This window comes from Ammospiza caudacuta, chromosome 4 (assembly GCF_027887145.1).
Source record: "Ammospiza caudacuta isolate bAmmCau1 chromosome 4, bAmmCau1.pri, whole genome shotgun sequence".
NCBI lineage: Eukaryota > Metazoa > Chordata > Aves > Passeriformes > Passerellidae > Ammospiza > Ammospiza caudacuta.
This window is the reverse complement of record NC_080596.1, coordinates 11,883,330-11,909,649: the sequence shown is the minus strand read 5'-3', so window position 1 is coordinate 11,909,649 and position 26,320 is coordinate 11,883,330. Positions and strand designations below refer to the sequence as shown.

The 26,320-nt window shown below is 40.8% G+C and overlaps 2 protein-coding genes across 2 annotated transcripts; both read left to right on the top strand.

Annotated features, from left to right (window-relative positions):
* Positions 1-875: 875 nt before the first annotated feature.
* On the top strand, positions 876-16,103 carry CFI (complement factor I). Its single transcript, XM_058803194.1, has 12 exons — positions 876-1,070; positions 2,742-3,021; positions 3,647-3,791; positions 5,101-5,279; positions 6,298-6,408; positions 7,959-8,075; positions 9,293-9,331; positions 9,813-9,916; positions 10,482-10,597; positions 11,295-11,572; positions 12,655-12,756; positions 14,646-16,103. The coding sequence occupies exons 1-12, from the start codon at positions 1,011-1,013 to the stop codon at positions 14,861-14,863; spliced, it is 1,749 nt and encodes a 582-aa protein (XP_058659177.1). The 5' UTR covers positions 876-1,010; the 3' UTR covers positions 14,864-16,103.
* A 1,233-nt stretch (positions 16,104-17,336) lies between these two features.
* On the top strand, positions 17,337-23,351 carry PLA2G12A (phospholipase A2 group XIIA). The gene is made up of 4 exons (XM_058803501.1): positions 17,337-17,638; positions 19,268-19,344; positions 20,647-20,812; positions 21,864-23,351. Exons 1-4 carry the CDS (start codon positions 17,416-17,418, stop codon positions 21,980-21,982), a joined length of 585 nt encoding a protein of 194 aa, XP_058659484.1. The 5' UTR covers positions 17,337-17,415; the 3' UTR covers positions 21,983-23,351.
* Positions 23,352-26,320: the final 2,969 nt, after the last annotated feature.

Sequence of the window (26,320 nt, the reverse complement as noted above, 5' to 3'; positions counted from 1 at the left end):
CTGGGCACCCCAGAGCTGATGCAGCCCTGCAGGTGGGGTCTCAGCAGAGCAGAGCAGAGCAGAGGGGCAGAATCCCCTCCCTGCCCTGCTGCCCACGCTGCTCTGGATGCAGCCCAGGACAGGTTTGGCTCTCTGGGCTGTGAGTGCCCATGGCTGGGTCATGTCCATCCTGTCACCCACCAGCACCCCAAGCCCATCTCAGCAGGGCTGCTCTGATCTGCTCCTCCCCCAGCCCGTGTTGGTATCAGGGGTTCTCCCGATCCTTCCTCTCGGGAGGTTCCCTCAGGAGGCCGCACTGCTCGGGCTCGGCCGCACTGGGCGCGCACCCGCAGCGCCTCACAGGGCCCTGGGACGCGGCCAGCAGCCAGAGCGGGGGGACCCCAGCCGCCGGGGCCATTGCCCGAGGGATGACGGACGGACAGACGGACACGGCAGCGCCAGACGTACCTGCACGTGCGCGCCGCGCCCGCCCGCAAACACCCGCGCTGCCGCAAACCGGGCTGGCTGCCGTAAGTGAAAGGGCGCCGGCCGGCCGACAGTGTCGCAAAGGGCTGTCCATTGCCGGCAATGGCGGCGCGCCCGGAGCGAGCGGGGATGGGCGGGACAGCCACGGGAGGCCCGGCATGGATACACACCCCGGGTGTAACAGCACCGATCCTGACGGCGCTGTAACCCGGCACTCAGCAACGCCTACAGCCGGGGGAGCCGGGCAGGGATCCATCGGACTCCTCTGCGCTAAGTGCAATCCCAACAAACGCTTCCTTTTAATCATTTACTTCAAGGGCTTTGCTTTTGTTATCTCGCCATCCACTTCCGATAAAATCAGTTAAGGCAGGCTCTTTTGGAGAGATCAGATTTATCGGTTAATAGTTGAGGATCCTGTACTTTATTTCTAAATACACTTGAAAATATTTTTCTAATGGTTAAAAATTAAACCCAGATCTAACAGCTGACATTCAAAAGAATCCCAGCCAGAGGAATTTGTCTAGGAAGAGAAATAAAATTTCATCATGCGAATGCTCCCAATTTGCTTGGTTTTCTTGTGTCTCTTTTGTCTTTGTGGATCAGAGGTAAGATATGTTTTATTGTGCTAGCAGTAAACATTTTTAATGTTTAAAAATGTTTTAAAACATTTTAATAAACAGTTTATTGTTATAAAAGCAAAGCAAATTGATTTTTTTAAAAAGTTCCTTTCATAGAATTTGTGCTTTATACATTTGTTTTAGCCCAGCCTGAATGTCTGAAGCCTGTTATTTCTCTTTAATGCTTTGATTCTACCTGGGGCTTATGCTAACAGGTTTGTGGAAAAGATTTTAATCATCATCGTATCCTAAACCAAATTTGCAAGCATGGCTCACCACAGAAAGGTGCTGCAATTTCCACACCCCCCCCTCTCCCGTTTCTGAGAAATGGGATTGCAATCTTGTGATATGGCAGCAAATTCTGCAGATTTTCTCTGGGCAGAAGTGTCCAGGAGAGCCAATCTGGGCTGGGCATTCAGCACAATCCAAGCCTTTCAGAGAAGTTCTGAGATAGAAATCAGCACCTGCTGTTCCCCCTGAGGAGGAACACCTAGCACAACATGGGAGTTGTGCCAAGGCGGATCTGGCTCACAGTTTGGATCCTACTGACCCAAGAACAGCAGGAAGAATTTAATAAGATTATACAGCCGTGAAAAGGAGAGGTATTGGATTTAATTCTGCCTGAGCTACATCCTCCCTGACTCTACTGTGGCAGGATTTCTTCATGAGAACTTTAAACTTCAGCTCTATTGATCCAGTTGACACAGTCAAAGCTGATAAATCATATTTGAGGACTAATGTTTTTCTCCCATTTTTACACAGAGGCCATCCATATATATTTTCCATGTTCAAAGATTCATCCTGCCCACAGATTTTAGTAAGCAAAAGCACTCAGCCAGCACTGAAGTCAGCAGAGAGCTGCACAAACACAGTTGCCACTCACCCAGAGGCCATCAGAGGGAGGGTCACAGTCTGTACCTGCAGTGCAGTGATGGCCAGCAGCCACCCTGCAAACCCTCTGCTGTGCAAGACACAGGAAAAACGCTGATGGGGATGAGCACTTAATTTTCAAATTGCTTTTGGATACTTGTTAAGGTACTTGAGGTACTTGTTACTTGAGCAGTCATGTGGACTCTGCAAAACAAATGATTAATTATAGATTCATTTGCTAGTAAGTAATTCATAAATATTTACACATGATATTGAAATCCAAAGTCAACCAGGCCAATAAAACAAATCTTAAGGAAAAAAAAAACCAAGTTGCTATTTTTCTCTTTCTCTGGTGCTTAAATTCCTTTATGTTTTAATCTGCTTACCATCCCATTGCTGGAACGTGTTATAAACCAGTGCCTTTAGAAATGTTTATAGTCTGCTGTGCACTTCAGCTGATGTTTGAAAAGTAAAGGGTTTAAAGTTTGTGGGAGATCAGTAAGACTGAAGATCACACCCGGTAAATAATCCAAAAAGAAAAAAGGAGTTCAGAAAAAGTGAGAGAGACGAGGTGGCCAAAGACAAGGGAATAAACTCTATAAATGGTATTTAGGGAGTTCTGATTAGATAGGAAAAGGCTTATAAATGGACACTTTGCTGAGGTCAGTGAAGGGATCTGCAAAACTCTTGGTACAGTCCCTAATCTTGCTTTCATTTAAAATAATTTTTATAGCAGCATTTATTATTTTTTCAGCACGCTCTAATGCTGAAGAAAACAATTTTCCACAGGTTAAACCTGCCCAGCCAGCTAAGCAAGACAACTACCTCATAGAAGAATGCTTGGGCAACAAATACACCCACAAGTCCTGTAAGAAAGTTTTTTGTCAGCCATGGGAACGATGTGTGGAGGGAAGGTGCCTGTGCAAGCTCCCGTACCAGTGCCCAAAGAACGGCTCTGCAGTTTGCTCTAGCGGTGGGAAGAACTTCCGTACCTACTGTCAGCTGAAGAGCTATGAGTGCCAGCGGCCCAAAGCAAAGTTTCTGCACAGGGGAACGTGCAAGCCTGAAGGTATTCACCCCTCCTTTTCCAAAATCTATCCATCAGGGGTGGCGGAGGAGATGCTTACACTATCTACAGAAAGTCTGTTCATTTTCTTGCGCTAGTGACAGCGTGAAACAGAAAATGAAAAGTCACTGAAAGTGGGAGGTATCTGCTGATTTTTATAAAAAATAAATTGATTGACAGGCCCAGGTCACCCTGCTGCTGGTTTTGCTACACAGACTGCTGCAGGCATTTTGCAACACAGGTAATAGAAGTAGGATGTGGCCCTCTTACTCCAAGTATTCCTGGTTGGTTATGAAAAATCCCCTAAAGAAGGTCATTATACTAAAATGCAGCCTGCTCTTGGTAGATCTTCAAGAACTCTTATGGACCCATTACCCTCGTTTGTCCTTAAACTGTCATAGTCTGAGAAATTAGCAGGCTCAAAGACACAAAGGCAACCCTCAGAACTAATTCAGGAATAATACCTGAAGCCTCTGATTCCCAGTCTTCTGTTCTTTCCATATGAACTTTGGCAGTAAATACAAAATTAATCCTGATTTGCTTTTGTGCTGTCTTTCCACTAGATACATCTATATAATATGATTTTGTTTGGGGATTTTTTTCATTTCTCTCTTTTTTATTTTTTAAGAAACATTTTCAGTCTCTCTGGGTCATGGAGATTCAAGTTTGCTTCGAGTAAAACCCATGAATCACAAGGAGGACAGTTTTGTATGTGCTAGTGAATGGACTATGAATGAAGCAAACGTGGCTTGCAGGCACCTTGGCTTTGAATTGTAAGTTTGGGCAATTTATCTCTGGATAACTGCAGGGGATATGAAAAAGTAGTGATGTTTACAGAAGTGTCAGTCACAGCCAACAGTTAAGACAGAAAACTCATGAACTATGTATTGGCTACAATATTCTGATAAAACTTCCTAAACTGACACCTGAGAGTGAAAGCCAAAACACAGATTTCTGTGTTCTGTTACAGGCTACAAGTTATAACTTCTTTGCTTTAAAATAAAGACCAATGCGGAGGGGTTCTCTCAGGCCTGTGTTAGGGAAAATGCATGGATGGACCACTCCCAAGTAGCTGTGAGCACTGATCAGAGAAAGGTTTCTCAGGACAGATGACAAGAGAGTACAGCTCTGTTTTGCCCCTTGCATTAGCCAGACTAACAAGGAGCAGAACATGGGGGTTTTTCCTTCACCCCTGCTGCCACTGCTTGCTCTGGCTCCAGGGATGGCTGAAGTCACACACAGTTTGTTCTTTTTCCTATAACCACAATGATAATCCAAGTTGTGTATTCAGCTCCTTATAGAGTTACCTCTGTATCCTGTACATAATAATTTACACCTGTAATGTAACGTAACTTAGGTAGTGTTGCCTTCCCAGCCTTACCAGAAAGAAAAAAAAAAAAAAAAAAAGTCTCCAGAAAACTAAAGCTGCTACTGCAGTGCCTCTCTAGGTGAGAAGCAAGTGTTTGGTAGTCGTGATCAGTGTATGTTCAGATAGCAGAGAGGGGGGGTTTGCCCTGGACAGAGCATTCAGCTGTGGAGTCTCATTGAAAGCCTCCCTAGTTACTTATTTATTTGAGCCATATGTCTTTAAGGTAGGGGATCATACACTGTTAGGAGAATACTGCTCAGGTAAAACCAAGAAAGATAAAATTTATCAATCCCAGCCTTGCAGTGGCCTGAGCTTGCTCAACATTCAGTGGTTTGGATAGGACCAAGGATAGCTGACCCCATGCAGGATGGTTCCCAAGTTATGGCTCACCCATGTCCACACAGAGATGGAGGTCTGAGCTCACAGGTTCTGCTACATAAGGAGACTTTTCTATCCATCGTGATACACAGTGACTTTCATAGACCTACATATGCATTTGGGGACAGCAGCCTGCAAAAATTAGCACTTCTTCCAAAGTAAACATCTCCTGTTTACCCGTAGACAACTCCAGTTGCTAGTCCGCTCTTTTTCTTAGCCATGACCAAAATTCTTTGACACTGAGGAAAATCGTGTAACGTCTAAATAATAAAAGCAGTGGACAATCCATTGTGAAATTATATAATTTGTTGTTGTTATTATTATTATCTTCACAGAGGTGCTGAATATTACCAAGTCACTTCCAGCATCACAGAATCTGCCTTAAATTCATTAAACTGCCTGCAAATAAGTTGCAGGGGCCTAGAGACAAGTCTTGCTGAATGTCACATAGAGATGAAATCAAGAGATAGTAATGAGGGACTGGTTAGCCTGCAGTGCCATGAAAATCTCAGAGGTTAGTAGATCTTTTTAGTTTAATATCTATTTGGTCTTTTTACATTTTAAGTATATTTTAAACAATGAGGACCCAGTTTGCTGAACTCTCAGCCACAGAAAACCCACACTGAAACCCTTTGATCACTTTAAATCATCATTTTGTAGACTTTATGACAATTGAGACAATCTGGAGTCAAGACAGTCTTGAATTTTCAAGTTTGAAAAATAACTGCTGTCCCCAAAGTATTTTTACAGATATAAAGGAAATTTATTTCATCCTTGGTTCTCTTTGTTCCACCATCCCTTCCAAGGGTATCAAGGTATATTGTATCCCATGAATCTTACCTCTCCTGGCTTAACTGGTGAGGAGACAGGTGACAATGTGGTGCTCACTGTTAGAGGGACATCAATTAGCACACCACTAGCACCACAGCCAGACAAACATGAGTACAGTGGGAAACTGCTGGTGTCTTCTCTGGGGGTTTCAGGACTCCTCAGTTTCTCACTGTAAAGGGGGAATCAAAGCCTTGTTTAGAATTCTAACAGCTTTTCATTCCCTGTAGGGAGCTTTCTTTGGCACTGGTGAGCATAGCCTGAGATGCTGCTGACTGGAAGAAGTGCTATGAATCATCTCATTCTCATTTTTTTCTTACAAAAGCAGTTATTCACAGACTCTTGAGTTCTTTCTAGAGAAGGAACCTCCATCATCCTAATCCCTTGAATCATTTATAGTGTGTTTGAATTGATCATTTCTGGTTTAGTCCTCACCAGTCCTTTCATTAGAAGAAATTAAATTCCCTTTTGCCATGCTACTGGCAAATTTGGAGGAAGAAAATGAGAGGTCACACTGAAACCCTGGTGAAAAGCAACCAAAGCAATAAAAAAATTCTTCCTATTTACCTGACTGGGCCCCAGCATACCTACTGCTGATGGGCCAAACTGCTGACAGAATCCAACATGCAGGCAGAGCATTTCCCTGGGCAATTATGAACCTACACCAAATTCCACACTAACTTCATTTTCATCTTGCTGCACAGTTTGTTCAGATGGGGAGTTTCACTGTGTCAACAAGAAGTGCATTTCTCTGAATAAAACCTGTGATGGGATCAATGACTGTGGAGACCTGAGTGATGAACTGTGCTGTAGAGGTAACAATTTCCTGTCAGGTGTTTCAAAATAATTTCAGCAGAAAACCCACAAAGAATTTTTACAGTGATGTAACAGCTAAATTCTCTTTTCCATTAAGTCACTACATTAAACAAATCTGACCATAATTTACACATAGGCAAGTGCAAAAAAGCAGGCATGAAACACCATTTTGAAGCAGACAAGTGATCTCTTGAGAATCTGGATTTCTTCAGAGAATGAGAAAATACAATGAGATCATTTAGGAGGCTGCTAAACATTGATACAAAAAATTAGTCCTTATAGCATGAAAATGTACTTTTACTTGGAAAAAACCAATAGTAATTAAACAAAGACACTGGTTTTCCAATGAACTATCTTTAAACCAAAAAAAGATCTCCCTTAAATGTATTACTAATGCAAGATCATCCGCGAATATCTGTGATGATTTCCTGGCACACTGCTTGTTCATGAACAGTCACTCCTTTAGCATCTGCAATTCCAGCTGTAAAAGTTCTGATTGGAAATGAGGAATGGATCTAGCATGACTTGAATGCAGGAGAATACTTCCAAAATTTGTGTTTCAGGTGCCAAATGCTAATGTGGGTTACAAATCCCGTCATTATCCCTCCATAACCTTAATTTTGTAGTGTTGCAATTGTAATTTTAATGAGATAATGGTGGAAACATGGTCACAGTAATTTTAGAACAAAAATAATAAATACTTGTGATTTCATATATTTAGTGGACATGTATTTGGACTCCACATGACAAAAATAGTGCTGTTTCAGCTGAATGGGCTGAAAACAATGCTTCCTGAAATCAACATAAGTATTTAAACTGAGTTCAGTGGTCTTTGGATCATCTTGGGATATCTGGATACTTTTAGAGAATTACCTTATTTTCAGTTAGATACAAATATCTTTAAAAAGAGATTGACATCAAATTTTAAATTAGCTCAAAAGACCCTACCATGAATTCATGCACTGCTTTGCTTTTGATAACATTTAAAGTGATCACAAAATTAAAAAGGAAGGGGGTTTTCAGGTTCATAATACCTGTAACAAAGAATTTTAGAAGAGGTAAGTTATTTCATCCAGTGTTCTTCTGTCAGGACTCTTGATTCCTAACCCTGCATGTAGGCATTTAGCTCGTTCAACCAAAAATCAGCTTGGTCTCTCATTTGGGGGGTGGGATTTGGCACAAGCATCATCAGTTCCTCGTTTGAGGTGATCAGTGATGCTGGCAAAATTGGAGATCTTTTGGCTGAGGTTGAGTGTGGACGTGTTATGGATGAAACTGGTGTGGTATGATACCAAGTCTAGCAGTGCTGCAGTAGTTATAGAGATCCACATTTTTCAAATCTTATAGTTTCAAATTTTAAAGTGAGGAAAGCCAAGTATTCATTTTGTTTAGATGCACAGAGCCTGCTTTTGTAATCTCTTTATGAACAGGCAGGTTCCCTATAACATGGATATATGTTTGGTTTCGATTGTAAAAAGCTCTGTGACAGTGTGAGGTTGCTGAACCAAATCATGCTGTGATTTACATTTGTAATTCCCCTGTGTTACAGAGTGCAGAGAAAACAGCTTCCACTGCCGGTCAAACATCTGTATTCCAAATAAGAGTGTCTGCAACAAAGAAATTGACTGCCTCACGGGAGAGGACGAAGCTGGAGCTATCTGTGCAGGTCTTCTGAAAGATGTTTTTGTTTCTTTCATTCAGCTCAATTTTAACTAGAGGCTACACAATGAATATTACTATTTTATTTATTATGCAAGAACCAGTCTTCCCAATATTATGTTACGCATACTAGGAAGAAAAGATCATAGAATTTTCTCTCCTTTCTTTCTGGAAAGGCCTGACAAGAAAACTAAAGGAAGGAAGAAAGAGATGATGTTTTGGGAAGCTTAAGGCAGATTATGTCTTTTCTTTATGTGGCCAGCTATCAAACTGGTATCCCCTAAGAAAGTGTAAGAAACAGGAATACTTTCCTCACAAATGAGGAATTCAACAAGTTTGTCAATATAATAATTCTTCTGTGCTTTTCCCCTCTCTGTTGAAAAGATTATGTTTTGTTTGAAAATTAGAATGTTTTTCTTGCTCTCAAGAGAGACAAAGTCTAAGGCCAAAAAAGTAAAAACTACTGGTAAATGGTAATTAGTACAGGTAAACTGAACTCTAAATGTAAACATTACTGTCAGTGACATGAGAACAGACACAATGCTCAGCCCCCATATAGGGACTGAATTCAATGGGCACTTTGTTTGAATAAAAGCTGACAAATGGATTCACCAAGCATTTAATTTACCTTTCATGTTGAATATCCTCCCTTACCCTATTAAAGGAGGCACATAGTACCCATCAGCATAACCTAAATTGGGGGGAAAAGACCAAATAAAAACCTGTTACTTAATGCTCCTTTGAGTTTTAGAAAGTTTCAAAAGGTCAGAGGGCCAGGAGAAGAAATTTTAGTTGTTTCTGGTGGAGGAGAATGGGACATCTCCCCAGGGATCACAAACAAAAAAAGGGCAGTTTCTCAGGGTTTCCTGGCAGAAGGGGTCCCTAGGCTTGGAGAGTGAGTAGATGTTGTGTAGTTATGAATGAGTATCTGCTGGCTGCTGGTCATTTGTAGGCTGAGGCAGCCAAACAGTGCCTGGCAGGAAAAGGAAAAGGAAAAGGAAAAGGAAAAGGAAAAGGAAAAGGAAAAGGAAAAGGAAAAGGAAAAGGAAAAGGAAAAGGAAAAGGAAAAGGAAAAGGAAAGAGCAGGCACCAGGCTGGAGAGTGTTGCTCTCCATGAGAACAGTATGCCCTTATGCATTTAAAATGTATTCCATCATTGTGTCACACACACATATATTCAAGTAAATGTTTGCCCATAATTTAAATATTTTGTTAATACTACAGGCAAAGAAGAAGGTGCTGAAAATAACAGTATGGATAAAGGTAAGTGTAATTAGCCCTCCAAAATCACCAGCATGCCCTCTTATTAGTGACTTTCTAGCTACCAGCCAGCTGCTCAGATCTAGAACACTCAGATATTCTGACTTTGTAATTTACTAATATGCACTCTGGGACTTACTGTTTGTCTCACTTTTCACTGACTTCGGGAATGCCATAATAATTCATCCTAGCTGAGGATCTACATCTGCATGTTTTGGCAACTGGTAAACCCTCAGCTGAGGTAAACTCTCAGCAAACCTAGGGGAACATCCTTAAAATTATTTGCCTGAATGCATGCAGCATTGAAAAATGGAGAGAAGTGATGTGATGCTCAGACACAAGCAATTTTGAAAGCAAAAAGAGATGCCAATATTTTTGGTCTTTGTTTTCCTGCTATTTCAGCTACTGGCATATTCACAGCACTCAAATTTTTAACAAGAATGTATACCTGAATTCTGAAATATGTTTTTCCTTTTTGTTAAAGAAAGAAAAATGATAAAGACACTTCTTCCCCAAGTGCACTGTGGTGTTAGGAATCACACACTAACTCGACGGAAAAGAATTGTAGGTGGAGAGATTGCTGGAAAGGTAAAAAAACAACTTTACCAGATATGAGTTCATTCAGCATTGATTTAAATGGGCATTATTTTCCTTCTGTTAAAGTTATGGAAATAACAAAATCAGCTACAATGCTTATGTCATGTTTTGCAGCAGTAGTGGCATTGCACTGAATGTAAGTAAAGAGAAGCACAGTTTATAAAGTAAAATATGGACTTACAAAATTAAGCATTGAAGTACAAATAGACACAGACAATTACTCAGGGAAATGATTAATACTACAGCCAAAAATAACAATTCTGACGTAATGGAGTTAAATTTTGTGGCTTAGAAACAGAATATAATAAAAATGCATTCAAACCACTTGAGGTCCTCCATCTAAAACCTGGAGGTAAAGATATATTGCACAAAGTCAGAATATTGAATAAAATTACTGAGTTTTTGTATATATATCCTTTGTATCTGATGGAGCCTAATTTACAACTTCTGGAGAGCATATATTTTATTAAAATCAGGTGTTTTTCCCTTTATGCCCTAATCATTACAATTTACAATTGTAATGATTTCTCATTATTTGTGTTTGTTGATTGAATAGGGTGAATTTCCTTGGCAAGTGGCAATTAAAGACACCAGCAATGAAGGTTCCACAGTGTACTGTGGAGGGGTTTATATTGGTGGCTGTTGGGTTCTGACTGCTGCTCACTGTGTCAGGTAAAAACAATTCATTCTGAAATTCTTTCTGCAAGGCAGAAAAATTGATTTGGATACTACTGCCCTTCTCAGCTATGTGTTTGTTAATTTCTGTTTGTCTGTTGAATAGATCAGTTTAAAACACTGACTCACCCACATTAAGCATGCGGAAGATTCAGAGAAAACAGAGGGTTTTGGCAGTGAATAGAAAGATAAAAAGTTAACTATGAGTTTGAAGAGACATGGCATACTTCAGTTAGCAGCAGGCAGGAAAGGTTCATTGTAACCACTCTGCTTGAAGTTAAATACAACAGATCTCTTCTCCATGTCTACCTTGTGGAAGTCCAGGATCTGTTCCCAGAGAATGTCCCTGGGGTTATATATTCCCCAGAATAAGCCAAGAGCAGACATGTAAGATTTGCCAGTCCCATCCACATCTGCTCACCTTTATCAGCAAAAGTACCTGTTTTCCATTTGTCACAACACTAAACAGAGCCTGGCTTTAACATCATTTTCTGTATTAGTTGCAGTACTCACCATGTGTCATGTGTCTTGAATTTGCTACACTTCAGAAAAGCCTGGGCATTAAGTCCAGAAAGAAAATATATGTATCTAATATGGATTTTTATTCTATATAAACTTTGATAAAATGCAACACTTTACATCTTTAAACCAGTTGAAATGTAAGGCTTGTGTTTATTTCACTGGTTTTTTCCAGGGCAAATCGGGTCCATCTCTACCTTGTCTGGGTTGGAATGTTGAACACAATAGCGTATGACAAAGAGACAAATACTTACAAACTAAACCAAGTGATAATTCATGAAAACTACAATGCATCAACGTATGAAAATGACATTGCTCTGCTGGAGCTGAAAGGTTCTGGGCTCGGAGAATGCTCCCTGGAAGAGACCAGCATACCTGCCTGTGTCCCCTGGTCAGAGTATATGTTTAAGACTGGTGACAGATGCAAGATTTCTGGATGGGGACTAGAGAAAGGTATTTGCTTTAGTGCTCACTTCAGGAATGTATTATTTGTACAACTCATTTCCTAATTGGGGTGAGCTTTCATTTTGAAAAGGCTGAAAAGCCTTTATGCACAAAGCACTCAGAAGAGGCTGAGAAAATGTAGGCTGTGGTTTGGCACTCAGGTATCACTGTTGGGTTCTCTTTTCTGTACTGCTTCCTCTGCTGTTTGTATATTGATATAGAGGACACCCCTGGATGAAAACTACTCTGAAAGTAAGAAATTTTCCTTTTGTCCATCTAATAGTTCTGTCAGCTGTGGAGACCTGTTAAGGACATGTAACAGATGTTGTTTGGTAGCTCACATGGGCCCATAGTCACACTCTGTCCTCTGACCCCTTCCCAACAGCCAGCATGAAACTCAGCACATCCTGTCTCTGCCATGCTTGAGTTCAGCCCAGAGTTGCTCGCACAGACACAAATATAGTCATACTTTCAAAGATTTGGGAAGCATTTGTCTTGTATAAGAGTGTTACAGCATGGTGTTGGAGCTACCACATACTGGTTGGGAGGTTTCTCCTCTCCATACTCAGTAGCATCCACCCAGCAAATGCAAAGTTGGGAATTGCTAGCAAACAGACAGAGACAAAAACAGAGCATCTCTTTAGACTTGTGAATCCATACCTTGCTCATATCTTCAGTAACTGCTCCATAAAGATAGAGCAGAGTTGGGAAAAGGGTAATAAGGATGAATCACAGCCACATCTCCAGTTCACAAAAAACAATGTACCCATTTCCAAGGTTCTGGAAACCTTCATGTGGAAAACATAGGAAAAAAGCCCTGAGGAACACAAGGAAATGGAAAGGATGAAAAATGGCACAAAATGAAAGCACTGTAGTTTACACTGCAATTAAAACACTGTGCTTTTATTTTGAACTATATGGCCAATGCACTGTAATTCATATGGGGTAAATATTAGTGGCAGTTTAGGGTTTCTGGTTTATAATACTGAAGATAATATTATGTAAATAAGTAAATAACTAACTTTCAAATTATTATATTAAATGTGTCTAATGTGTACTTGTCATTTTAAATTTTGATTTTTTTTTTCTAGGTTACACAAAACAATTTATCCTCAAGTGGGGAAATGTTAATTTATTTCACAATTGTTCTGAATTGTATCCAGGACGATTTTTTAAAAAAATGGCATGTGCAGGTAAGCATCCATTTTCTTACTATAATTTCTCTACCATCAAGCTCTCAGTTTAGGCCAGACCTACTGGCTGGGAATCTTCTAGACTTAAGAAAGGCAATAAATGAACCACCACAATATCACTGTTGGCTACATGCCAGCCACTGAGTCTGTGGCATCCACCATTATCCACTTATTTGTAAACAGAGTTCAGATGACAGCATGACGAGTTTCTGTGATTATTTGGGAAAAATTCTGCATGTAATTTGAGTTATATTTTCTAAATACAAAAGCACTTTACAGCCTACTGAACCACCTGCCTTCAATGTATTTGATTCTAATTCAGCAACATATTTAAGCAAATGCCTGTCCTAGAACTCACACCCCTGTTGAGTAGAATTCACCTGCTTGGACATTTGCCTCTACCACAGTGCATGCCAAGAGAATACAAATAATTTTCAAACTTAGATCAGTCTGTCCAGGAAACTGGTTGCTACTCCTAGTATTAAAATGAGGATTTTTGAATATACATTTATTGCTTCTCAAGTGACAAAAAGTGTTGCCAAATACATGACTAAAAGAGCAGTGAGTATTCAACTCACAGGACAGATAGTTTCAACTGTTTATTAAATCAAAAAGTGAAGGCAATCTTTAAACAAACTACTCAACAAGAAAATTAAAATCAGATATAAAAGCAAAATAATTTTTGATAAATTCAGGATGTTATCTGTGAGATATTGTGTTTATTTAGCACAACTTTAGTTTATAAGTGTAACTAATCTCCCTTTTTTTCAACATATTTCAAGTCATCATACTTTACCATGAGGGGAAATCACAGTACCACGAGACACATTCTGAAAGGGGATATCTGGGGATAACATCCCCTCCCTGATGCAAATAAAACCTTTAAAATAAAGGGCTGGTACTCACAGGAGTTAGTAATACAAGAAAATATTAATTAAACTGATTAAAGGCAATAAATTCTTGTTTCATAGGATTTATAATCCTAACTCTGAACAATATACATAACTCTTTGTCAGTAAGGTACAGATTCAAGAAGGAGCTTTTCAAAAGTTTGGGGACTTGTGCTTTGTCTTGTGCTTCCTTCATACTAGGACAGTCAGTCAAGCAGGAAAGTGTAGTAAGGGTGTTAGAAATTAATTAACTTTTACTAAGTATATAGGAAAAACCATAAATCATATTCTAGCTCTGTAGCAACATTTCTGCTTATATCACATCCATCTTGATTCTTTTTTTTGTTTTCATGAACATTGGGTTTGCTAACCTGAAAATGAGTGGGTTTGTGAACACTGAAGCACAAAGGGCACTGGATCCTGCACACCTGTGCCTCAGAGCTGCTGCACTACCTGGTGTTTCTAAAGGTCCTCACTGAGACCAACCATGCAGTGGGGGCACTTAGAGACAGTTGCTCTCCCTCCCATCCCAGGATTCATCTGCCCACCTGTTTTCATAAAGCTGGTAAAGAGAATAATTGAAGAGATGACACTGGACAATGGATTAGTGGGTAGAGAGGACACCAAAGGCAGACACACAGGCATACACACATTATGGTATCTTCACTTCCAAAGGAATCAGAGCACAAATCTTTATACCTCATGCCATTTTTATGGGCTACTTTTTACAGTAGGCAATGTGGCTGAATTCCTCTCTATTGCACTGCATAAAACAAGACTGATGAAAAAGCAAATGGGAATTTGGGCCAGCCACAAGTATACAGAGAAGCCCTGCACTTGAAATGAGAAGTAACAGACTTGAAGAAGTTCAGAATCTTTACTGCTGACCATTAGGCAAACACCTGTCAGGAAGTGACACAGACCTGAAAAATCTCCTGAGCTCTGCCTCATGAGCCAGCTTGTACCTTCACTTACTTTTGCTTTTTATTTCCTCCCCAGGTACTTATGATGGCTCCACAGACAGCTGCAAAGGTGATTCAGGAGGGCCCCTGGTGTGCTTTGATGCAGAAGACGTGGCCTATGTGTGGGGCATTGTGAGCTGGGGTGAGAACTGTGGCGAGGCTGGTCACCCTGGCGTGTACACACAGGTTGCCAGCTATTATGACTGGATTAGCCACCATGTATCAAGGGGGCTCATTTCACGGTACAATATCTGAAGCTCAGAAAATTCAATGCTTCCTTCATATCATCTATGCAAAAATAGTCCTTTTCCACAATCAGCTGTCACACAACTTAGCAACAATCAGTACAAATCTTCAAGGAATGTATTTTGAAAATTCTTAACACTCTCTGAATATCGCACTTTTGCAGAGCCTGTGGGAAGAGAATTTTACAGGCACAAGTCCACTGCAAAGGTCTCTAATAAAAGCAGATATTAAAATATTTTTTCTTGTAATATTATTTTTTTCCACTTTTCACATTGCATTTCAGTTGCTGTTGTTTTTTTGGCTAAAAGGGATAATGATACTGGAAGCAGTGGCTGGAAAATGCACTGGCAAGTGACCTTCACAGAAATAGGAGAACTTCACAGAAAGGACAGCAGCCAGCCTGCTTTAAAGAACTTACGTCATCTCGAGATCTAAGTCACCAGAAACCCTCAGCAGGCTGCCTGGCTTGGCACTTGATTCTTTAGGCTTATTGCAGAAGAAGACTTCAGCCCACCTATTAATCAACAGATTGCCTGTGACCATGAGATTTGTGGCAATGCAACAATTACTCAAATAATAAATCTCCTTGGTATTTTTTTGCAGCTACAAATTCAGACAATTAGTATCTAGTCAATATACATCATCTGATCATCTAGCCTGGGGCAATTTTTGTAGTTCTTAAGTTTTATTAATTTAACAGCAGCTGCTCACAAACAACAAAGGAATTTTGAAACTTAAATATTCAACTTAAATCAAAAGCATCTTTACATCTTAAGATCTCTATGTATGTATTTATATTTCAGGTATCCAACAAAATCTCAACACCAGAGTTTTACTCTACACACTATCACACACTCTATGTGCATCTGTATTCTTATATACATACATTTTATATAGCAATATAAACATGTAAAAAGACAATACCTTATACACATAGATTTAATTCTACAAAACCATGTAGCAGAAACAAAGTTAGACTTCTTGCTATCATAAAGAAAACATCAGGCTATACACAATACCTTCTCATTCAGCAAGAGCTGCTCACAAAAAGTGTGCACAAATCCTTTTTGAAGCAGTAGAATTTGATTTGTGGATTGGTAGCCTCAACACAAAGCTCACATAGCTCCAGCCAGTTGTATGAAAATGATCAATAGCTTTAGAACATTTTTCACTGTATTCTAATGACAAATACTTTCAATATCTATTTCACTTTATTTCTCTAAATTATCCTGCTGAATAAATTGCATATGTTCACACAACACAGTTGTTGTTGTGTTATTTCTTCTATAATTCGGCACAGTCTGACAACAACAATTTTTACATTTTCATTGACTTTTCTTCATCTTCCAGACTTGTAAAAACCCCATATCAGCATGACTGTCACGTAAAGACACCATCAGTCACCAAACTAACTAAAGTAAGGGAATAAATTCCTTCTCTTAACAAACACACACCCCCTCAACAAAGTTTGCTATTTATGAAAGCCTTTAAGTACATTCCTACACAGAAATTATTTTGTTGAATCAGGGTCTTGGTAAAGAAATCCTAAAAAGGGAAACACTGGAGAGATGTACAAAGAGCTCCCTCTTTTGTTTGACTTAATTTTTGTGTGAAGAACTTTTGCCATCAATTTCTTTAGGTAAGTACACATTATAGTAAATGCTGAGGTTGCCAATTAAAAAAAAATAAACAAAATAGTTGAATATGTGTCTTTATGCCCTGTCTGTTCTGAAAGTCTCTCGATTCTCTTTCCATTTCTGGTTCTTCTTTACATTTAAATTTAGCCCTGAAGCCAAATATTACTGTTTTCTAAGAGATTCCACACATCACACAGAGTTTTCATTACAAAAATTGAAACAATTTTCACGTTGTTCCAATACAGTTCATCTGTGAAGCATCTAGCATTTAGATATAATTTTTTTTTTTTTTTAATTCTGAAAATCAAACATGGTGCTTAGTAAGCAAGTTCATTCTGGTCTGATTTTTCTTTTGAACAAATCAAGACTGGACATTTACCGTTACAGATACACATTTATTTCGCTCCGCTTCTCAACCTCGCCTTGCACTTTTTTTGGCGATGTCATGAGAACCACTCATGTACAAACACGGCCGGGTCAGTTTCCTTCCCACCAACGCCGTCACAAACTTCCGTACCTCCGGGGGCAGCGCCGAGCTGCCGGGTACCAGGGCAAGCCCCGCTTGTCGCTGCCCCGGTTCGGAGGGCCGCGCACGGCACAGGGGACAGGGCTGAGGGCTCAGGGCACAGGAGACATGGCACAGGGCAGAGGGGACAGGAGACATGGCACAGAAGACAGGGCTGAGGGGACAGGGCACAGGGCTGAGGGGACAGTACACAGGACACAGAGGATAGGGCACAGGGGACAGGGCTGAGGGCACAGAGCAGAGGGGTCACGGAGCGCTCCGCGGCGCTGCCCTGAGCTCCTCCCCGCAGGCGGGCGGGCGCACGGGCGGGGCCGGGGAGACCATGGCGGCCCTGGCGGTGGCAGCGGGCCGGGCCGGGCGGGCGGCGGAGGAGAAGGCGGCGGCTTAGCGGGCTCGGCATGGCCCCGGCCCGGCTGTCGCTGCTGCCCCCGCTGCTGCTGCTGCTGGTGGCGGCCTGCGCCTGGCGGCCGGCGCGGGGCCAGGAGGCGCCGCAGACCCCGGACTGGCGGATGACGCTGAAGACGATCCGCAATGGCGTGCACAAGATCGACACGTACCTGAACGCGGCCCTGGACCTGCTGGGCGGCGAGGACGGGCTCTGCCAGTACAAGTGCAGCGACGGTGAGCGGGGCTGGGGCGCGACCCTTGTCCCGGGCAGGGCGGCCCAGCGCCGCTCCCGGGGGAACCTCGCTGAGTTCTCCCGGCGTGCTTTCCTATAAATAAATACGTGTATGGACCGCGGCAAGCGAGCTCCTGCGCGTGTATGTGTGTTTAAATACGTGTGTAACGTGTACGGAGCTTGTGTACACGTAAGCTGTTCTCTTAAGGCAACTTTTAAGTAGCTCCTTTTGAACGTCTACAAGACGTTTTCCTTGGGGAAAGGTTTATTACTGTCAAATATGTAGCTGATGTGTCCAGGGAAAAACCCTGGGGTGGGAAGAGTTGCTCTCTCCCGGCTGGTTATTTACCAGCACTCCTGAGCATTTCGGTTTGGGACAGAAAAGCTTATTAACTCTGAGCTATGGAATGTGTTGTTTCGAGGTGACGCGTGAACAGCAGGTTTTAATGGCAGCCGCGTTTGCCGGAGGAAGGAATGCATCCTGCTGTTAGTGTCCTGCTGCTACCAGCAGAGGACAGCTGTGATCTGCGCTTCAGCCGCCTGATTTACCTGAACTATAATTGAGGCAGCTCACGGTGGCATGACCTGGTAGATGACGATGGTTATTATTATCATAATCATCATTATTATTGTTATATTAGACTGTTATTATGAGGATGAGCCTGCTCTAGCGGGCGTTTGGACCAGATGACTCAGTGTGGTGCCTTCCAGCCTGACCCATTCTGTGATCGCCTCCCGTGCTGTGCCCTTCCCCAGTGCCGGGCAGGCGGTGCTCCAGAAATGGGATTTCTTTCCAGGCTTTTCCCAGAATGGGAGGCTGGCATAGCCTGTCGTGGTGGGATCACATCAGCCCAGTTTACTGTGTCAGATTATTTGTTAAGTCAGGAAAGGAGTCTGGTGGTGACACCTGGCTGGCTCTACAAGAGTGGCCAGGACACTGTGACATTTACACTCTGTACTGAAGTATGCATCTTTCAAATGTGTTTTTTTCCCTATTACATTTAACTGTGGCTTCAGATTGTTTCCACTACTTAAATGAACGGGAGCGTCATTTTTCAAATTAACTACACAGTCTTTCTTAACTTGGGATGCAGAATTCCTTGGTTTGCTGCTCTAGTGAGTGTTCGGGGAGATGTGAGTTTAGCTCATCTACTAATTCAAATTCTATTAATGTTACAGCTGTAGAAATAAAAATGATGTTTCAACCCAGCTAAGACAAAAAAATCAGAGAACTGCTGTTGGTTGCATATAGAGCATAGAAGTATTATTGAATTTACACTAAAGTACTCTGTTAATCCACTCCTATATATTGCATACTTAACCAACACATGGAGTTCAGTAATTTTTTTTAACACAGGAAGCAGACATTGACACTGCTCAGGTGCCTTGTCTCCCTTTCTAAAAAAAATTGCTTAGTTCCCCTAAGTTGTAATTTGGAAAGAATTGTTGATATGCAGGTGCCTGAATATATGTTTAAGTTAAAAATACAACTGACACTATCTCGAGCCAAACAAATGTCTGCAGTGAGTTTTAAAACTACTAAAATGCTGTGCAAAAAAAATTTTAAAACTACTAAAATCCTGTGCAAAAAAATCTGTTTGAGACATGACCGACAAATTCCCCTTTTTCAGGATCAAGGCCCGTTCCTCGCTATGGATATAAACCATCACCACCAAATGGCTGTGGATCCCCTGTGTTTGGAGTTCAGGTAAGTATTTCCATTTTGGGGCTCCTTTCTGTGTCTTTCATACATCAGCTTTCCTCAGTATAGATGATTTTTTCCATTCCCCCTTCTGAGACAGCATCTATGTGCAAGGTCCTTGTTCTTATCAGCTCCTAACACGTGCTCTGGTAACAACATATGGGAAGTGTTAGTATTGTAAACGAACCTAGCATAAACATTTTCAAAGATGACAAGCATAAAATGTAATGATGATAAACTTCTTGGGTTTTGAGTGTTTGGTTTAGTGTTTTGTTTGCACAGTCTTGAAAGCATTGCGTAACTGCAGCTGTAGCTGTGTGAGAGTGCAGGGTTTGGCTATGACTCTTGCTCTTCTGACTGACACTAACCCTTTTTCCATAATGCTAGAAAGAAAATAGGAGTCAGCTTGTTGTCCTCCAGCTTTGGGACTTTCTTTTTCCCCCCAGCTCTGCCCATCCACCACCCCAGAGTGTAGGCTGGGGCTGGGCAGGAGGCTGGGTGGGGACACAGCTGGGCAGCAGACCACACTGAACAGAGGGATGGATGTTCCTCACTGTGTAGAGGTGCCCAGCAATAAAAACTGGAGCACTGGGAGAAGGTGGGGAGGGGGTCATTGCAGAGCTGTGTGTGACTTCCAGGTGGCTGTTGCTCACAGGCGGGCTTGGTGTCCCCTCTGCTTTGAAATGTGCTGAATGCTTTTTGCACTGCTTACTTTGGGATATTTTTTTAATTCATCTACTGTATACAGTAGTACACAAGTACACATTATATTAAATGCTGAGGCTGCAAATAAAAAAAAACCAAAACCAGTAGAATATGTGCCTTTATGCTCTGTCTGTTCTGAAAGTCTCTTTGTTCCCTTTCCATTTCCAGTTCTTCTTTGCATTTGACTTTGGCCCTGAAGCCAAATATTACTGTTTTCTGAGGAATTCCACACAACATCAATCAGAATTTTCATTGCAAACATTAAAACAATTTTCACATGGTTCCAATTCAGTTCATCTGTGAAGCATCTAGCATTTAGATACAAACTTTTTTTAAAATTTTGATTTTAAAACTGTTTAATTAAACAGTTAATTTAAACTAATTTTAACCTAAAAACTAAATTTAAACTAATTTAAAACTAATTTAAACTAATTTTAATTTTAAAATTGTGTACTGTGTACTACTTCTTTGATTCATCTACTAAACTGTCTTTATCTCAGCTCATCCCATTAGTTTTAATTTTTAACTGTTGCAGTCTGTCCATAGGCTGTATTTTTCTTATGCTGGAATACCAATGGAGGTGTGTGTGTGTTTTCTTCACAGTTTGACATCGGTATCCCTTCAATGACAAGGTGCTGCAATCACCACGACAGATGCTATGATACTTGTGGCAATAAAAAAAATGATTGTGATGAGCAGTTTCAGACCTGCCTCTCAAAAATTTGCAGAGATGTGCAGAAAACGCTTGGAATCTCAGAGAGTGTCCAGGGTAAGTGTGAAAACGCCTTATTTTTTTTTTTTTAAAGTTTGACCTGAGCTTAACTTGGCAAAGAATCTTTGTGCAGTGCAGCAAGACCACATTTTCATAAGCTGATGGAAGATGCTTTGTTCTGTCCTTCTGCTGTGCAGCCCAGATGTTTGTACAACAGAGCAGCGACACAGCACAGGAAAATGATCAGGGTAAAAACTAACTTCAAATTCAGGTTAGTTTTAACTTTAGGGGAAAAATAATGCTGCCCATTTGGGAGTATGAGTATTGGAATAGAACTTGATCAAAGTGCATGTATAATTCTTGCCTTTACTGTAACAGCTGTAGGATGACTGTTCTGCTGGGTGACTTCTAAACTTCTGTGTGTGATTGCTATAAGCTGTAGGAGAATACAGAATCTTTCTCTGTATGAAATAAGGTATTGAAACAATAAACAGTCATAGTGGAAGTAGTTAATGCTGTCCCCTGGTGAATAAATGTTAGGTTTCTCAGTAACAGGCCATATGATACTTCTTCTGGTTGTTGGCCTGCATCTGATGGGTACATGACATAACCACTTTTTAACGTGGACAATGTCACTTTCACAGTAAATACTCCCACTGAGAGCAGTAAGTTTTTAGAACAATCTTGTGTTTGAATTTCTCAAATTTATCTAACTGTAAATAAATCATCATGTTAGTCTTCAGTGTCAGAACTGGTCAATATTTGTTCAATTCTGTTGAGCTGATGTTAAAGACAGCAATCTCTGCATAAACTGGGATGTTGAGAGTGAGAAGGTAAACCAGCTCTTTCATCTTCCAAGATTCAGTATGTTTCCAACTCAGAAAACATTCCATGTGCAATGAATTTTCATTTTGTTTGGCATATAAAAAATCTTTACTCAAAACTTAAATCACTCTGTGTTGGTTCAGTCTTTCATTTGACAATCTGTTTGCTTTGCCCAGAGAAAATTGCTTCTTTCTTAGAGTCGTTCTCAGTTTGACAGTTTTCTCCTGTTAGTTTTATATTCCACTCAAAGAGCACTTTTAACTGAACTCTTCTTTGCTTGCAGCTTGTGAATCAACTGTTCAGCTGCTGTTTGATGCAGTTATACATTTAGGATGCAAACCATACCTGGACAGCCAGAGAGCTGCTTGTATGTGTCCTTACGAGGGCAAGACAGATCTCTGAGAGAAGACACCGAGATCTCGTGGTGTAACAAAGCTGAAGATCTGGCCAAAAGGAAGCAAGGCTTTGGTTACAAACTTCCTGCTTTTCAGACAGTGATACATTAAACACTGACATGAATTTACTGATTTGAAGATCACTACGATATTCTCATTCATGTAAAAAAGAAACAAGTTGTCCTTCTCTCCATTTTATGCCAGAAGCTTGGGAACTGAAATTGCTTTCCTTTGGTGTATGTTCACCTAGGGTGTGCCATTGTAAAATGCTGGTGCCATATTAATGTTCCCAAGAAAACTCCATCGTGGGGACATCACAGGCACCAAAGAGTTATATTGAATTCTCAGGTGATTTTTAATACAGGTCAAATTTTAGGTTTGCTAGCAGTTGAAGCATCTGATGGGTTCAACAGGAGAGTGTGTTGTGTGTACCAATATGAGACATCTTACATAGCCTGTACCTGCGTGTTTCTGCTGCAACTGCCTTAGGTTCTCTCCCATGTATGTGGTCCTGCAGGTCTGTTGTTAAAAACCCAGGAAAACGCCCCAAGCCAGTGTACATGCACTACATATTTCTACCTGATTCTATATCAATGCCTTACTTCTGCAGCACTTTTCAGATCAAATACGTTGATCCTTTCAAGGGCTGTCCAGTAAAATGAACAGTTTGCAGCCTAAGGATATACTTTTGATTTGACAGAATGGTGAAATGTAGTTTCTATGTTATTTTTAAAAAATTCATCAAATGTCTGTTTTTGAATAAAACATTTTGTGTTGTGTATTATATGCACGGAAAGGATATATGTACAAATATGTTGATTTATATTTCTGTTGTGGCACAACTTGGCTACTGTATTCATCTTTGCTTTCATTTAGTCTGTTATGAAAACCAAAAGCAAGTTCCACAGTTAAGTTCAGTGTGCCCAAAACACTTATTTAAGATTCCCTCTGTGAGGCTGATGGATATATGAGCCTGTACTTCTGTCACTTGTTCCCTCTCTGACTTCTCTAGCTAAAATCACCTGATGTCTGAATTATTTGGGGTTTGCTCTCTGTACTTGTTGCTTATCTACAGGTGTCAGTCCTTAGTTAAATTCTGCATTAGGTCCTCTGTTAGAAAGATGATTATTTGTTTTCATTAAAAATCAATTTGCTTTAAATATTCACAGGAAAGGAATGAAAATTAAAATTTTGCATCTGTGAACAGGCAATAGAAATTAAATGCATAAAATTCACTGGACTATAGACTATAATGTCATATAATTTTGTGTGTTTTTCTTTACCAGTTGTGGTTTTGGTTTGTTTGTCACTAAAGCTTAGTGTACATGACAGTGAATGTAAGGGTTCATAAACAAAAAGTTTCTGTTCTTTGGTCATGCCTCAAGGTTTCTTTTCTTATTTGCGGATATGAAATAGCACTAAAAGAGAAGTATTACTGTAGAGCTTTGCAAAACTTTGCTAGATGAACTTGTACTTCTAACTTTGGTGAGAGAAATATTACTGTAGAGCTTTATGAAACTTAGCTAGATGAACTTGTACTTCTCCTAACTTTGGTGAGAGAGAAGTTTTACTGTACAGCTTTGCAAAACGTTGCTAGATGAACTTGTACTTCCCCTAACTTTGGTGACATTCATTTCCTACCACAGAATTGAAACAATTCTGCCTTACCCTGGAATTCCATGGTTGTAACCCTAAAAATCTTTTTAACATTAAAGTAGGGAATGTTAATGGCATTGTTTGTTTCAAATGACAGAAGTACCATAATGAGTCCAAACCACTAATTCAGCTAGATGACTTGCTGAGTTCTGTACAAATGGGCTTAAACTAGGTGCTTAAATTAATGCATATCCTGGGTTTGGATAGGATGAAGTTAATTTTCTTCCTAGTAGCTGATGCAGTGCTGTGTTTTGGATACAGTGTGAGAATAATGGTGGTAACACTCTGATGATTTAGTTGTTGCTGAGCAGTGCTTACCTTAAATCCAGGACTTCCCAGTTTACCACACTCCACCAGCAAGGAGGTGCACAAGAAGCTGCAAGGAAGCATGGCCAGGACAGCTGACCCAAACTGCCCAAAGGTGTATTTCACACCATAGAGCATCATGCCCAGAATATAAAAAGGGGGGAGTTTATATCCTGATCAGCCAGAAGGCATCATCTGCTGCTTGGGGACTGGACAGGGGGTGATGAACAACTGAATAGTGTGTCACTTGTTTGTCTTGGGGTCTATACATTTTTCTCTTTATCCTTTCCATTTTTATTATTATTTTTGTTTATTTCAGTTACTGAAGTGTTCTTACCTAAACCCATGAGTTTTACTTTTTCTGATTCTCCTTCTCACCATCCCATGTGTGTGTGTGTACCTGTGTGTGTACACATATATACTTAGTCACTGGCTGGGGTTAAACCATGACAACACAGACAATTTTCACTGTTGGAAAGAGTTGGGTTTTGTTCCCTCCTTTGCTGACCTGTAATTATACCTCAAAAGCCTCCTGGAGTTTATTTCAAACCACGTAAAACACTAAAAGAGCTTTAATACTTCTGGATAGCACTTTGATATTTCTGCTTGCAAACCACAGGAGGCATTTCACTTCTTCCAGGTAGTCTTAACTTTGCACAAGCTTTTCCTGTAGCAGAAATCCTTGATAGAGTTGCCTGCAAGTTATACAAAATGCATTTTGCAGACCATAGCCCTAAGATGAAGGCTAGCTATCGCCCCTAGGATCAATCATACCATTTAAGAACTTACATATTTATAAAAATATGCAAAAATGTAATGCTTGTCCTGCTTGTGGCAGTTAATGTTGTCCTTAGCAGCTGATACAATGCTGTGTTTTGGATTGAGGATGAGAGGAATGTTGATAAAGCACAGCTTCTCCTGCTGCCCTGCCAGCAAGGAGGCTGATGTGCACAAGGTTTGGGAGCAGACTTCAGCTGACTCAAGGAATATCCCATATGGAATCCCATATGAACAATAAAACTGGGGGGAGTTGGCAGGGAAGGGCACTGATCGCTCCTTGACTGGCTGGGCATTGATCAGTGGGCAGTGAGAAACTGTAATTCATGTCACTCACCTTGTATATCCTTTTGTTATTATTTCCCCACCCTTTCCTGTCCTGTTATACTGTCTTTACCTTTTTCCTGATTTTCTCCCTCATCCCACTCGAGGGAGTGAGTGAACAGCTCCATGCTAGATTAAAGCATAAAAACACTATAGATAGCAGCTCATTTAACTCAACACTGCATGTTTTTGTGTAGTCAGTAACGCTGTACAGAATTCACAATCAAAGTTCCTTTTTCAGACTGCAGTTCTGATCTATCCATAATGCTTTTTCCAAAAAATACCCACCTACAATCTGCAAGTGTTTCAAAACCTATAGGCACATCTCACAATAAAACGTTCATGCATTACAATGACCCAACACAGTGGCTGAGCCTGCTCTCAGCCTCCAGCAAAACAGAGCAGAAGAAAACTCCATCTTACAAGGATCTAAGCAAACTGCTGGACTGAGGAACATCGCTGACAAAGTTCTGGATTTTGGTTTTGCAGCTGCAGAACTTCACACGGGAGTCTGGCTGCCAGTGGGTTCAGGAGCAGCTCTAGCATGAGCTGTGAGAGCCGGGATCTGCAATTGCCAAAAAATGAACCTGTTTGGTAGGAGTCTAAATGTTACCCAGTATAAGAGGCAAACTTTGTGATAGTGTCATGTTCTAACTAAAGTTTGCACAAAGACAATTGAAACAAAGTTCTATCTTGATCCAGCTGCCTACTGGCAGTCTGAGGGTAACAAGTCTGAACAAGATAAAAGCAAAGGCAGTTAAAAATACCTCATGGCTCCTTTAATCAAAGCGAGAAGTCTGAAATTTTTACCCATGCAAGAAGCCAGAGTAAAACCAGACTGGGTAAAAATGCCTATAATTCCGCTCTAAATCTGCTTCCTTTTTGTGCTTGTAGCAGCACTCTCCTGAGTGCACATTCATATCTGAGTTTCATATCTAAAAGTAGGCTAGATAAAAAAAAATCAGATCCCTCTAGGGTATAATCTGTAAAGCTCTTGTACAGAAGAATGGGTTTTGTCACTGGCTTTGGTTTAGAAACTTGTTTGTTATGCAATTGATCAGTGAGCGGTAAGTGCCACATAATTCCCAGTCGGGAATACTCGTTAACACACCTTGTCCCTCGCCTCAGAGTTCCGAAATCATCAAAGAGAACTGAAGCGAGAACAGAGCAAAGCTGCAGAATGATCCACACATCCAAACCTCCCAAGGGTTGTGCGTGGGTGCCCGAATGTTAACGCACTTTGAGGAACAGGAGCCGTACAGGAAAGAAAACACGATGGGCC

What these genes read in the sequence shown, in the direction of transcription:
- CFI (XM_058803194.1), top strand. Translation starts at nt 1,011, where the DNA reads ATGCGAATGCTCCCAATTTGCTTGGTTTTCTTGTGTCTCTTTTGTCTT. An exon ending in TGATGAACTGTGCTGTAGAG is followed by an intron (nt 6,409 to 7,958) that starts GTAACAATTTCC and finishes CCTGTGTTACAG; the next exon opens with AGTGCAGAGAAAACAGCTTC. An exon ending in AGCTGGAGCTATCTGTGCAG is followed by an intron (nt 8,076 to 9,292) that starts GTCTTCTGAAAG and finishes TTAATACTACAG; the next exon opens with GCAAAGAAGAAGGTGCTGAA.
- PLA2G12A (XM_058803501.1), top strand. Translation starts at nt 17,416, where the DNA reads ATGGCCCCGGCCCGGCTGTCGCTGCTGCCCCCGCTGCTGCTGCTGCTG. An exon ending in CCAGTACAAGTGCAGCGACG is followed by an intron (nt 17,639 to 19,267) that starts GTGAGCGGGGCT and finishes CCCCTTTTTCAG; the next exon opens with GATCAAGGCCCGTTCCTCGC. An exon ending in AATCTCAGAGAGTGTCCAGG is followed by an intron (nt 20,813 to 21,863) that starts GTAAGTGTGAAA and finishes CTTTGCTTGCAG; the next exon opens with CTTGTGAATCAACTGTTCAG.